Here is a 15,184-nt window from a genome sequence, read left to right as displayed (position 1 = left end):
AACAACATAACGCGCACTCAGACGATGAAATCACAAAAAACACAAAATGAAAAATTTGATATGTGTGAAATCCACTTATTTAAATTGAAAGAAATGGGAAAAAGATGCAGCGGGGTGATCCTAGGTCGAAAAATGACCTAAACCCACCCATCATCGATGAATGAAGGAGAAAGAAAACTTAGAGAAAAAGTGAAGTTCATCTATACTTATTTGTAATTCACATTTACCATATTTGGTTGAATTATTAAGAAATTTCTAAATTTGCATAAACAATTAATCTTAATTGGTTTCAATAACATATCAAATAATTTTAAATATTTGCCAAAAAAATTATATGAATTATTTTTATGATATAAACTTATCATCAAATTTAAAATAATATGCATTAAGTAAATTGTTTTTGAACGGTGCAACATTATATCGATATAATTTAATGGGATAATTACACACACCTCCCTTGAGGTTTATTAAAATGACACTAACATCCCCTCTAATTTTAAAACATGCACAAACCTCCCTTAAGTTTTCATTATATAGACTAAAACCTCCCTTCTGTATTAACACAGTTAATATTCCGTTAACATTTTTTTTTCACCGTCAGTTTTGTGGACCCATGTCAACCAAGGATCGTTTGGAGAAAGTTTGTGTGCACTGTGCAGTTTGAAGGACTGTGATGTTCTAAAATTAACGAAGAAAATACTGCAATTTAAGAGAATAATTTGATGATAATATAGGGATAAAACATAGAAAACTTGATGATGGTGAATGGACGGCGGGTGAATACATTAAACTGATGGTGGGAAAAAATTAACAGAAGATTAATGGGGAGCCACTGGTTTTAACTTGTAAGCTTGCCATAGCCGTCAATAATGGAGAGGCAGAGAGCCATAGTTTGTTTATGTTGTAATTTCAAAGAGCTTGTACAAGAGTATAACATTTTTTGTATTATTTATTTAACAAAAGTTTGACACCGTTAAAAGGAGGGGAGGTAAGTGAGTTTGAAAAACTAGAGGAGGTGTTTGTGTTATATAAGTAAACCTTGGGGGAGGTCAGTGTAATTTACCCTAATTTAATTGTATAGCTACTATTAGTTGAGAGGAAGTACTTATTGTTAATGAGGGTATTGGTGCAGTTTCTAGAAAGAGAATATCATGTTAAGATCCGTGTATGATTTTGTTTTTCTTTGAGCATTTCCTCCTAGTTGTTGTTGGAAATGGAAGGTATAATAATTTGATGATGTTACTTGAACGTTTTCCTTTACTTGAACGTTTTAATGTCGATGATGGCAACGTTTAACTTATGATTGTTTTAGTAAAGACAACGAAAAAGTGACATGATGCTCTTTGTAAAGTTGGGAAAATCACAATGCAAGAGTGTATTTTACTATTTTTATACAGAAGGAATAAATGTCTTTAAAGCTGTTTAAATTAAAATTTTCATTTTTTACATTTAAAATTATTACCATTAGATAAAACCTGAATAAAATAAAATGTATAGATCATCGAAAAATAATTCCCCTATATGATTATTGAAAAAAAGTTATTAGGTTCCTTTCATATGAAGAAATCAAAATTATATGATTACTCCTCTCTTTTTTAATGGGAATCGAATTTTAAACCCTACATATTACAATGTCATTACCATCTAAGTCAAATTTACAAGAACTTCTATTTATCAACATATTTGTGTAAAGAAAATTGTCCGTCAACAAAAACACATTCTTAAAATTATTACACGTATTTATTGTTAGCTTGTGACCGTATAATAAATACATCTTATAATAATAATAATAATAATAATAATAATAATAATAATAATAATAATAATAATAATAATAATAATAATAATAATAATAATAATAATAATAATAATAATGGGGTTTGCAAACTTAAACCAACAAAAAATATGAAGGTCTAAGTTAGCAAAAATGTACCTTTTCATTTGGACAAAAAACTCTTCATATTTACTATTATTTAAATATATTTGTTAACTTGTATCAATTTGCTAACTTAGACCCACTTTTATTTTATTACAAATAGTTTGAGGGATAGTTTAGTAATTTTTTTCTACCTTTTCATTTGGACAAAAATACCCTTCATCTTTATTATTTAAAACTAATAGCTTGAGGGTTACTATAGTAAATTTCATTAAAACATATTTGTTAAATTGCATCAATTTGCTAACTTAAACGCACTCTTATTTTATTACAAATAGCTTGAGGGATAATTTAGTAATTTTTGAAAAATTAGGAAACGGTTGTTGGATGTTTTTTTATTGAAAAATAAAATTAAATGAAATTTACTAAACCATCCCTTACTTTAAATTGGTTTACATTAGTGGATATTAGTTTTTTTTCAAATAAAAAAGTGCACTTTTACTTAGACCTTCATGTTTTTAATTTTTTTGAGGGAAGACCTTCATGTTTTTTGTTGGTCAAAGTTAGCAAACCCCAATAATAATAATCTCCTAAAAAAAATAAGTAAATAATAATAAAACACATCCCTTATAACCCATCCTTATTCGAACTATTGTTTGGTTGTTTTAGTGACTCGGTGTATAGTAAAATTTAGGTTTAGGCAAAGCATAGATTACCCCAAATTTGGTGACTCGGTGTATAGCAAAATTTAGGTTTAGGCAAGCATAGATTACCCCAAAAATTGATCCATGATAACAGATTGGGTCTATATGCAAGTAGTGGTAATTAGTATAGTTGGCAACCAAGTAATGCGATGCAATATGTGACTTTTTTGCTACTACCTCTATATCTTGAAGAATAGAACCCTTAGGTTCCGCTTAGACAACTTAAAATTAACATAGCGGAATGAAATAAAACAAAATGGAATGGAGCGGAATAAAATGAGCAATGCTATATCTCTAGAAAAATAACATCAAGAATTCTTCAAGAATAAAGAGCAGCCAATCACAATGCACTATTTGCCACAATTCAAGGAGATGCGGCTGAAAAATAGGAAGTGAACAAATAAATCATGCAATTAAAACTTACCAATTGTGTCTTGAAAAATTCTTGATGTTATTTTTCTAGAGAAATATCATTTTCCGAATAAAATAGAACGGATCAAGGCTCCATTTAATTGTTTGAATATTTTATGACGGAATGGAACTAATTTCTCATACCATTGTTTTGAAAGTGGACAGAACGAAATGAGTTATAATTTTTTTTATTCCAATTTTACCTTTTTTAAAAAAGTAATAGTGAAACATCAATATTTTGAATCCGCAACACTATAATAAGCTGCAAAATGGCGAACAGTGAGAGCAAGATGGAATAAAAAACGATGAAGAGAAAAAAACAAGGGAATGAGGCACGCGTAAATGAAATTAGAGAATGAAAAGTAGGGACAATCTTGTAATTGTATTATTAATACGTTCCATTCCATTAGATACGTTTCAAATTAGGGGGAATGAAAAATTGGTTAAATGAGTGGTATTAGATGGAATGAGTTCCATCACACTCTATTTCATTCCATTTATTTTTTACAAAACCAAATAATGAAATATGGATATATCCCACTTCATTCCATTCCATTCCACCACTCTCCACCAATTCAACCATAGCCTTAAAGTGAGTAATTCTCCAAAGTAAGCTAAATAATATCAATGGTCGATAAATAAACAGTTGAATATATATATGCATGACAAATAATTATATTTACATATTATTATATTTACGACCGGTCAAATAATTTTTAATAATAAGTTATGTCTAAGACAATCTTTATAAATAGGTCATTTGTTATCTCCATATCTGATTTTTTTTTTTTTATAACTTTAAGGAAAGATAATTTTGTGTTGGTAGATCTAAAATGAAAGATTTAGTAGCATTATCTTTGGATTGGCTCTGACTATATCAACCATTCATGTAACTTAATGTGATGGTTTGCTTTGTCTCTTTCAACTAAAAATTACATGGTAGTTATGCAATTTTTAGCTAGTTTTATGGTGACTAATCACATTAAGTTATGCAATAGAAAGACCACCATAAAAACTATAGTACCAAAAAAAAAACATTAGTGCCAAAGATAAAAGTGCATACAATTTTTTTTGATAAATTAAAAGTGCATACAGTCATCATAAGATAAAAAGTGACAGTATATTATCAATGGTAGCATCTGAAATTAAATATCACTTTATTTTTCTCCACTTTCCCTTTATTCTTTTTCTTTCTTCTCCCTTTTTGCAATATTTTTTTATTCTCACTTTCAGAGGCTCCAACTTACTTGATTCCCTTACCTTTTTATTTTGTTATTGAATTATTCCTTATCCCCTATACATTCATACCAACTCAACTTAAAAATATATTCAAATGCACTATTTTCTATTTCCATCTTATCTACTAAGAGATTAAAGGAAAAATAGAGTTTTCATGAAAGAAATACACTATTTTCTATTTCTATCTTATCATCATGAAAATGAAATAAACTTTATTTGATCAAGACATAAAAATTAGGTGTCCACAATGGTTGATACATGAATTTATTTTTAATGGCCTTTGACCATGAAGCTACAATCCTTCTCCAGCTTCTCCAAGTATACTTCTTCATACCTCTCAAAAAGCTTTATGTATTGTTATCAATCTATAGATACATTTTTTTTGACAGTATATAGATACATTGTTAGTGTCTGGGTATAGTGTCATATTAGAATATCTTGCTTTATTAGACATATTATGAAGAAAAAAGACCTGTCACTAAAATTTCCTTTCTTCTTGTATTGATTTGAATATCTTGGCTGCTGACTCACTTGCTGATTTTGGATTATGAGGAAGAGCTTTGATTACTCTTGAGTGATGTTCCTGGTGTTCATCACTCGAGTCGCGATCTGGTGATGACCAAAACGTCGGTGCCAACGGAAACAAAGGAAGTTCATCTCTTTTCATTCTCTTGGATGGACTATTAGCTATACTTATTTGTAGTTCTTTATTATCTTCCAATGATTGATAAGGTGAAAAATTTCTTGCCATTACATGACTTATCTGAGTGGACATGTTAGATGGACTTTGGTACAATATGGTTGAATTGAGTTCTGCAGATGAGTAGTGATTTTTAGGACCATTAGATTGTGCCATTTGTTCAACAGAAGAAGCTGATATAGATCTATGCATGAATGATGGAACACATGGTGGTAACAATTGTGGTAATGATGAACCGGAAAGGAGCCGAATCTTTTGATGAAAACTTGTAGTAAGAGATGGATCCAAAGCAACATCTTTGCTCCCTTGATTGAAGCTCATTGGACCGCAACCGCCGTATAACGGTGTCATGATGCCGCCAGCATTTGGAGGGCATGGTCCAATGATTGGCTTATATACAAGACCTTCAGATGGAGACATGACAGGAACTAACCATTGGTTTGGTGGTGGTGGAGGGTAGACAATGCTTGGAGAGTGTTTGGCATTGGAACTTTTATCTGCAGAGGCTAATGCAAGGTTCCCTAAATGATGATTGCCATAATTTGAAAGCTGATTATTTTCTTTGCTTATATTGTTGACAAAAGGAAGGGAAATCTTTCCAACTGCATTGTTTTCAACATCCTCGGAAGTAGTGGCCTTCTCGGACTTGCTGTCGAGTTTAAAAACTGTCGGCGGTTGTTCACTGATAAAGTCAGATTGTAACTTATTGGAGGAGGATGTTTCTATTGGTGGTTTGTTGAGTAAAAGTTTATCTTCAAACAATAGATGTGGTGATCCAGCAATTAATCTTTGCACCTGTTTTTAGGATATGGTTTAGTCACTTCTCATATGAAAGAAACACATTTTTAACAGAACAAAGAGTCTATTAACATATAGTATAAGGATTACCTTTATAAGTCTATGCAACTCAAACACTTGCATGAAGAAGATTCTCTGTTGACTGGTATAGCAAAGTCAGTGTCAGATCCATGTAAGTAGCAAAATACAAACATTTAAAAAAAATGAATGTGTAAGTACTACAAGAAATAGTCTACATGATTCAATCTACAATATGATTTGAGAAATGCAAGACTTCATGTAAGGAGGATGATCTAGTTAGATTTATGGTTGGGACTTAAAGTTAGTGTAATAGGTTGCACTTATACTCAAAATTATCTTAGACATACTATATAATGCATTCATGTACCAATTAATCTTTGGAAAACCGCAAAACTTACAAAAAGATCTTCTGTTGATATGTCAACATATACGTGGCAATGTACTAGTTATCGCAATATCGATTTGGCAGTTTGAACAGCAACAATAACAATCAAGCCTTATCCCACTAAGTAGGACCGGTTACATGGATCAAACGAGATCCTAATGTTCTGTCGTATATCATATCTCTATCCAACTCATTAATCTCTAGATTTTTCTCAATAGTTTTTCTAGGTCTTTATCTGCCTCTAGTGATTTACTACCCTTTATGTTATCTGCTCTCCTTACTAAAGAATCTACATGTCTTCTCTCCACATATTCAAACAACCTATGCCGAGTTTCCACCATCTTTTACTCTCTCTCTAATGTTATCATTCATAATCCTATCTTGATAGTCCACACATCCAACACAACAATCTCATCACTGCTACGCTTTATTCTCATGTTGGTTTTTTACCGCGCAACACTCCATCCCGTACAACATTGTTGGTCTTACAGTTGTACGGCAAAACATTTCTTTCAATTTGAATGCTACTTTATATCACATGAGGCACTTCTTTGGTCCTACCATCCTGCTTGAATTGAATAGTTTACATTTTCTATTTCTCCTCATTTTGTACTGTTCTACTATGGACCTAGGATATTTGAAATGTGTGACAGGTGGTATGACATGGTCTTCAACTTTCACCTTTAAGTTAGAAATGTTTTGCCTTTTGCTAAACTTGCATTCCATATACTTTGGTTTGCTTCTACGCAGGCGGAAGCCATACGCGTCTAAGAATTGTCTCCAAGTCTATAATCTCCCATTTAGTTCCTCCCTCAACTCTCCAAGTAGGACACTTAAGCAGAGTCACTGCTTTGGTACATGAACTGGAAGTTTCCTATAAGTCCTATGCACATAATAAAGAAGATAGTGCAGATAAATAAGATAGGTTTAACATGTCAAAAACATTAAACTCAGCTCAGTGCAGATGAAAATTTTAACAGTTCAACAAAAAGAGAGAAAGTTGAAATCATAAAAAACATAATACTAAACAAATCAACTTACTTGATGATCGTTCTTCTTGTTTTCCAAAATTGTTTTTCACCTATAAGTCCTACGACATCGTCAGGGGAGATATCCATACCAAATCTACATTCTGAGCTGGATTTATTCAAGGCATCATAATTTTTACTAGTCTCCTCATCTTTACTCCTCTCTCTCTTGCCATGTGAGGACCTTGTACCGATTTCTAACTCACCAGAACATTTTTGGAAATCACTCATTGCTGGCTTCTCCATGCAGTGATCCCTTAAATTGATTTTGTCCGCAAAAGCTACATGTTCTTCATATCTATGACCATTGCTACCTTGCAATGTTTTCAAGCTATCTACTGAAATATTTCTATTTTCTTCCTTCAGCGATATTTGTTCTTTATTCATTGATTTAGAATTCCTATCTTTAATCGATGAGTTTGAGGATGCATTTGCCGTGTCATCGAAACCATTTAATGAGTGAAGAGGTTTTTTTTCTGCATTCTGATCAATTTGTCTCACATCTTTATGCTCTTTCATTAGGCTCTTCCCATATTGTGCTGATTTCAGTTCTATGGTTCCAGGTGAGTTCATCACCTTTCTAAATGAATTTAGACTTTTAAGCGAACAGTTCAAATTGTAGCGAGCAAGTTTGTCTTCTTCATCTTTGTCGTTTTGAATACTTTTCACAAGAACAGAACCAGAAGTTATAAAAGCATCTTCACCATCAAGTGTTTTCAGAGAATTCTTACTATTATAGTTTAAATAATCGTGTTGAATTTTGGTAATTTGTTTTGCCGGTGTCATGTGCTCTAAGTCATGACTCGCCATCAACTTGGTTGAGTTAATCTTTCTAGAATTATAGGCTTGAGTCTTCTCAGATAGAACAGAAGATGCATTGGAGCTGTAAAACTTGATGCTTTGACCACAACCAAGCTGCAACACAGTATAAACATCATAACTAAAATGGTTATAAAGTGTAAGTAGAATCACCAAATGATAAAGGTTAAGTAGTTCTTATTACCAAGTGTCATTGTTTGAATTATGTCAAAAAAGTCCTGGTTGATTCTCACAAGAGTTTACCATACAAATATTGTTAGAACAATAACCCTGGTTCAAAAGTAAAAAGATACGGAAAACGCAGAGAGAACACAATATTTGAACACCGAGTTCGGCCAATTGTGCTTATGTGTCCGACTGCAGGGTGCTATTAGGTCATCTCTGTTGCAGAGTACAACTTATATGTTTAAATACTGTTGTATAGTTTTCAAGAGTACCTCATAATCGTACCGCGGGGGACAAATAGTCACAGCCTAACAAACTTTTGGGACAAGCCCAAAGGGTACATAACAGTTAACTATGAGTCATACCGAACAAATATACATTGAAAAAACTTCTTGTGACAATGTCATTTCATGCAACTTAATACCTATCAAGCTTGATACTCCTACCGAAAATTCTATATACGAAAGTAAGTGAGAGATAAGACTCATACTTATGGTACAAAAATTGGTTACATTGTAAAATTTAAAGAACTACTACATGACTCACATGGCTTGATGTTGTAGGAACTGTACAATTTCTTAGAGGGAGAGTAAACAATGATCCTGATCCTGATGATGCAAAACTTTGTGAAGGGATGCTGAATTGTTCATAGAGAGCCATTTTATTCCTTGGAGGTGCTTTTGGTCCTCCTTTCTCTGCATCTTTAACATGCAACCTAGGAAACATTGGACTTATCTCCTTTCCCTCATCAATTGCCCCTTTCATCCTATTCCTTTTCCCACACTCTATCAACTCATAAAAAGCTTCTTATCTTTGCCAAATTTACAAAGTATATAGTTTACATTCCTTTCACGTAAAATTGCCAATATAGTATGTTCTTTTCAGTCAACACTTAAATGGATCCCAGACACCTCGAGTGATTAGTCTTTGCAATTACGCTCAAGGGAAACCTTTGGCTTACAATATTTTTTTTTTTGGCCAATAGAGTATGTGTTAGTAAGTATTGAAAACTCAAATCCTTATGAGAGAACCAACCCTATAAAAATAATTTAATTGATCCACAAGAAACTCTTGTGGCTACAATCAACCTTAACCAGCTTCCAAGAAACAATTTTTCTGATTGTACATTATCAATATGGAGGAGGAACACATGAGAGAAATGAGAAAAAGTGCATGAACAAGGAGTATAACAAATGCTAGAATCAATTAATATTAAAAAGATAAAGAAGAAAGAAAGATATTAAAGAAGGAAAAAAAGCTACAAGGAACATAGATTTGAGTACAAGAACAGAACACAAAGGTTACCATGAAACCACAAATGTAAAACAAACAAAAAACAATAAAAGAAAAAAGTAAGTAGTAGTTAATAAGGGACCCAACGAACCCAAATAATGTGGAAAACCCAATCTTTGTAACTAGAGAATATCTAGTATGTAACAAGTATTGTGATGTGATGAGTGAGGGTTAGAATATATGTTTGATGATGAAGTGTTCAAATGAAAGAGAGAAGAGCAAGATATGGCATAAGATATGATTGGAGAGACCAAGTCTTACATTTTCATCATGCACTTGTTTGGCGAAGGACACGGCAATCCCAAAGGGTAACTGATTTCATCATTACCACATGTTTAAATCTTTCACGAAATATCCGTTTAAAGTCGTTACATTGTAAATAAAGTGGTTCATGACAAAACTTGCAACCAGAGTTGGTACTTCTTTCCAAAAAAAGTATACTACTTCTAGTCGTTTACAAAAATAATCCGAGACACTTAAATCTTTCAGCGAATTATCATCATCTAACAAATGAAGTTTTCTTTGTTTATGTTGAACTATTTTTGTCCATCATGGCATGTTATAGTTAGATGCCGACGTGTCTTGTAACTGAGTTGAGTGTCATTTTAGTCTCTTAACAAAATTTTAAAGATTTGTAATATATATATATATATATATTTCAAAGTGATATTTCATTACCTTTATTTTAAAAATGCATTGCATAACAACAAAAAGCAATTTAGTCCCTAACAATACTTTGAACGAAACATTTTAGTCCATTTATCAAAAAAATCTGTGTTAATGTAAATATTTAAGGGCAGTGGAGGTATATTAAAAAAACAAATTAATAACAACATTAGAAGAAAATTAACATAAGATCCACAATCTCTTTATTTCATCAAAATTTTAATTGCATAATAAAAGTGATCCATGAAATATCCACAAAATATACTTACTTAGTGCTATATTATTATTAGTTGCGCAACAATTCTATCTAAATACTATTGCTCTAGTTGTGGTCTTATTTATTGTTGAAGTAAGACTTGTAGTTAGCGAAAGAGACGTTGATAGTGGAGGTGGCCTTGCATCAAGTAATTAGATATTAGAGGGTGGTGGTCTTACATTATATCAAACAAAATTAGATTATGTGAGAAAGTTGCGATGATCATAAGTCATAAATATATAAATATGCACTAATGATAATGAAACATACACGTGAAACCTTCTCAATGTTACCAGTTGTTTTTCTTCTTTACATACCAATGTAAGCATGCGGGGACAAAGCAAGAATACCAACTTTGGATTAACAACACTTGCACGGATTCTTTTCAAAAACAAAAACCAACTCAAGATATAGAGTTAACACCCAAAAACTCTCCCCTTCAAAACCCTCTGAAAACCAACACAAACCTACTTAAATTTGTTTTTGTATGGGACTACAAGTTTTTTTTTTGTTGTAAGAGAGTCCTTTATCGTTTTTTTTTGTTATGAACGCCTTCTAATCATCATTTTTTTATGAGAAATGTCAGTAGTTAGTTCGTCAGATTAATATTCACTCTTTCATTTATTAAATAACCATTTTGGTCTTTTGAATTTGTGAGTAGACTTCTTAATGTATGTGATGGTCGGATTAGGCAAGTGTACCAAATCGTTTACTGAGTAATAAAGTGCTAAGTAGGGTATTGTATCCACATGAATTTCGTTTCGTCTAAACAATTCTTGCGTTACTTATTTGGGAACAAAATAAATAAATAAGATAAGGGTTTAGAGTTTGCAATTTAATCTGTTTGCAACAGAGCAAGTTTACTTGTTTGATTGCAGAATGTTAGCAACGGTTGGAATTCTTTGAATCCCCTATATTCATTTGTTGGAATTAATTAACAGTCAAGCCACGTTCAATTATTATAAGTAGACTATCTAAGTGATGAGTTCGTTGGGACGTGATAACCTAGTCAGTTTGTCAAGTTGCACATTTGGTCGCACTGTGATCCTTACGTGCAGGGTCTTACTCTCTCGGTCGATTTTGGTTTATCCCTTCGCCCCTGTTGAGTTGCACCTACTGGTCACACGGTGATCCTTACGTCTGGGTTCTTACTCCCTCAAGGGTAATTGAAACATAAACTTAAATTAGAGTACCTAAATTTCCAAAGGTATGGTGGCCAGTGTTCCTAATGGTTCTCTCATCTATGAGTCTTAGAAGTACATAACACACTCTCTCTCTGTAGTTCTACAAACGGGCAGCCCTATCAGTGTCTACCTTACCAAGGTGCGAGGAGAATAGAGTTATTGGGCTGATTTAAGTCATGAAGTCACTTGTTTCCTTAATTACTAACTAGTTACTACCTGATTTCAGTAGATATTCATCAATATTAGGTATGTCACCTCCCTAAATTCATAGAGAACTTGGGAGGTGTTTTTGGCCCTTATTTCTTCCGAATTGTTCATAAAGAGCCATTTTATTCCTTAGGGGTGCTTTTGGCCCTCCTTTCTCTACATCTTTAACATGCAACCTAGGAAACATTGGACTTATCTCCTTTCCCTCATCAATTGCCCCTTTCATTCTATTCCTTTTCCCACACTCTATCAACTCATAAAAAGCTTCTTATCTTTACCAAATTTACAAAATATATAGTTTATATTCCTTTCACATAAAATTTCAATACATTATGTTCCTTTCAATCAACACACTAAATGGATCCTAGACACCTCGAGTCATTATTCTTTGCAACTACGCACAAGAGAAACCTCGAGGGTGGTCGTACATTATATCAAACAAAAGTAGATTTTATGAGAAAATTATGATATTATGATCACTTTAGTCACAAATATGCACTAATTATAATTAAACATACATGTGAAGCCTTGGTCCTTGGTCCATTGAGGTTCTGATTGTGATGAAGGCGCCCCATTGTTAATAGTTGTTTTTCTTCTTTACATACCAATGGGGACAAAACAAGAATACCAAATTGGGATCAACAACGCTTGCACGGCACAGATTCCGTACAAAAACAAAAACCATATAGACTTAACTCTCAAAAACTCTCCCTTCAACACCCTCCAAAAACCAACTAAAAAACACACCCTTGACTTAAGTGCTTCTCTTTATTTTTGTAAGGGACTAAATTTTTTTGTTTGTGAGAGACCAACTTGGTCCTTTATCGTATTTTTTTTGTCATGGACGACTATTAATCTTCATTCTTTTAATGAGAGATGTTAGTAGTTAATTTGTTGGGTTAAATTAAGGGACCATAATGAAAAAAAAAAGAATTAAATTAAAGGACCAAATGATCAATTAAGTCTTAATTTGTTAGATTAATATTCACTCTTTTATTTGTTAAATAATCATTTTGGTCTTTTGAATTTGTGAGTCGACTTCCTAATATATGAAATGTACAAAAAACACTAATTTTGTTGGGTAGTTTGATCTTTCTATGTTTTTTATTTATTAGGTTGGTTATATCTCTTTTGTTAAGTAGTTTAATCTATAAAATTAATAGTAAAACGGGAAGACAATCAAATACAAATATTTTAAATTTTGATATATAAAAAATTATAAGTAATGATATTTGACTCGTGTTTTGAGATCACGTACTCGCTCATACCGTGTTTGTTTTCTTTGAGTAAGGGATAGATATATAGGGAAATTATTTTTGCAGTCAAATAGTGACTACATAATGATATTGATCGTCTGATCTGTTAGAACATTTTTCATTTATTTTCTGATCTTTAAATATTCACAATCGGATTTCAATCGTAAGGACAACAACAACACTCTGATTGTGTGACTGTATTATTTAGCCGACTGTAGGGAATCATAGTCCACATATAGTGTGTTTTGTTATGGTCGCTAGTTTTGTTTGGGAAACGACGATTCTTCTAAGTTATAAACTAGTATAGTATGAGTTCGGGTATGCTCCATTTAGGCTAAGCTCCATTTACTCTATTTAGGGTTTGGATGCAAGACATGTGGCAAAAAAATACCTAACGGTTGAGATTTTAAATTAAAAAACAAATATTTGTTTCATAAAAATACATAATAATAACAAACAAAATCATGTTCCCTTTTTCTCTCATATCACAACAACCTTTTATTGTTTTTTAATTTAAAATCTCAATCGTTAGATATTTTTTTGCCACATGTCTTGCATCCAAACCCTAAATGGAGTAAATGGAGCTTAGCCTAAATGGAGCATACCCGAACTCGTATAGTATAATCTTGGTAAAATTATCAGTGCAATAAGTTAAGTTAGATAATTTATTAGATTGATTTTTTTTAAACTATTAGATTGATTCTTTAATCTTTTAAATAAGTTAATTATATTATTTTTTGCTTGCATTGTTAGCTAACAAATAAGTTAAATAAACCACTTACATTTAATGTCTCACACACTCTTAAATGAAAAATAAATTAAGTAAAAGAGAGGTAGAATAGTAAAGTGAAAATATGATAAAAACAAAACTTTTTAAATGGTAGAAGGTAAACCATAAAATTTGTAAAGATCGTTTGAATCGTTGTTGTCGTGTATAAGAAAATTTTGTAATTAAAATATACAACATTTTAATATTATATATCTTATGAGGAAATAAGAATATACTATATGTATCATACAATAATTTACAAATTATAATAATATTTTAGTATATCATAACTTTATTGAATATGTGATTTTAATGAAAAAATTACACACGCAACTAAATATTACATTAAGACAAATGTTTTTTTTTGAAGGAAGACAAATGATTTTCTATTTATTGGATAATTTAATTTATATAATAATAAGAGAAAGGGAGGGAAAAGTTATAGTAGAACTTGTAGGGTGTTAATATAGTAGGCATGATTGGCTTTCTCTGGCACCTCTAGCTATTTTGTTTTAAAAAAATGACACATTTGTAAAATCTCGTCGTAATTAACGTATAGACATAAAAACAAATAAGAACAATAGAAAAAAGAGTTTCATAGTTATGCAAAAGAGTATGATTAAGATTGTATCAAACAGATTAAAATCAAATCAAAAGGAATATGAAAAAATGAAATGAAATCCTCAAGAGAAAAACGGTGGACTAATATTGTACCAGACATTGCAAAATGAAAACCAAATATCATTTTTTTTGGCATATTATTATAGAGAGTAATAACATGGGATACGAATGAGTAAAGAAGTTGTTGAACCTTTTCATCAAATATTGTGTGCATGCATCAAAAGTGTTGCCTCTGGAAAATAAATAAAAAATAAGAATCAACAAACAACAACTCTAATATAAGGAAGAGATAATGATTAGATGATACATGAAAAGAGAATGAAGTAACAAAAAATAAAAAGATAAATGTATTGAGAGAGGAGGAAAGTAAACGTGCAATTGTTGTAACAATTGCATGTAGTAGGTGTGATTTGTGGTTCGAATAGTTTGTTGGTTATGAATTTATTCATGTATAGTGTGTATTTATTAGTGATGTTGTTTGTGGATAATTTGATCATGAGAATGGTGAGTTAGTGGGATAATAGGATGGTTTTTTTGTGTGTTATATGTGTAAATGATGTGTGTTAGTGGGATATATAAGTTATTTTTTTCTATTTTTTAATTTAAATTTCTATTTTCTTAATTTAATCATTAATTAATAGAATTAGAGTTTTTGAGGGAAATTTTTTAGGAAGAACTTGTAGGATTATAATTATTATAAACTAGCGAAAATACGGGCACTCACGTTTACTCATGTATAAATTATTGCGCTAGCGTTTGAAAATTATGAACGATGTTTTTATATGA

At 31.5% G+C, this 15,184-nt stretch overlaps 1 protein-coding gene across 2 annotated transcripts; it reads right to left on the bottom strand.

Annotated features, from left to right (window-relative positions):
• Positions 1–4,422: 4,422 nt before the first annotated feature.
• LOC146896970 (ELF3-like protein 2) lies at positions 4,423–9,791 on the bottom strand. 2 transcript variants are annotated; one of them, XM_085733954.1, is made up of 4 exons: positions 8,693–9,791; positions 7,176–8,077; positions 5,819–5,870; positions 4,423–5,725 (listed from the first exon to the last, which is right to left on the bottom strand). In XM_085733954.1, the coding sequence occupies exons 1-4, from the start codon at positions 8,909–8,911 to the stop codon at positions 4,709–4,711; spliced, it is 2,190 nt and encodes a 729-aa protein (XP_085590080.1). In that variant the 5' UTR covers positions 8,912–9,791; the 3' UTR covers positions 4,423–4,708. The 2 variants fall into 2 exon arrangements, with proteins under 2 accessions (XP_085590080.1, XP_085590081.1); XM_085733955.1 differs by having other exon boundaries at positions 8,166–9,717.
• Between the last annotated feature and the right edge of the window lie 5,393 nt (positions 9,792–15,184).

This window comes from Medicago sativa, chromosome 8 (assembly GCF_051527215.1).
Source record: "Medicago sativa cultivar Bolivia chromosome 8, Bolivia_mono, whole genome shotgun sequence".
Taxonomy (NCBI): Eukaryota; Viridiplantae; Streptophyta; class Magnoliopsida; order Fabales; family Fabaceae; genus Medicago; species Medicago sativa.
The sequence above is the reverse complement of the archived record's forward strand: the minus strand, read 5'-3'. Positions and strand labels throughout refer to the sequence as shown.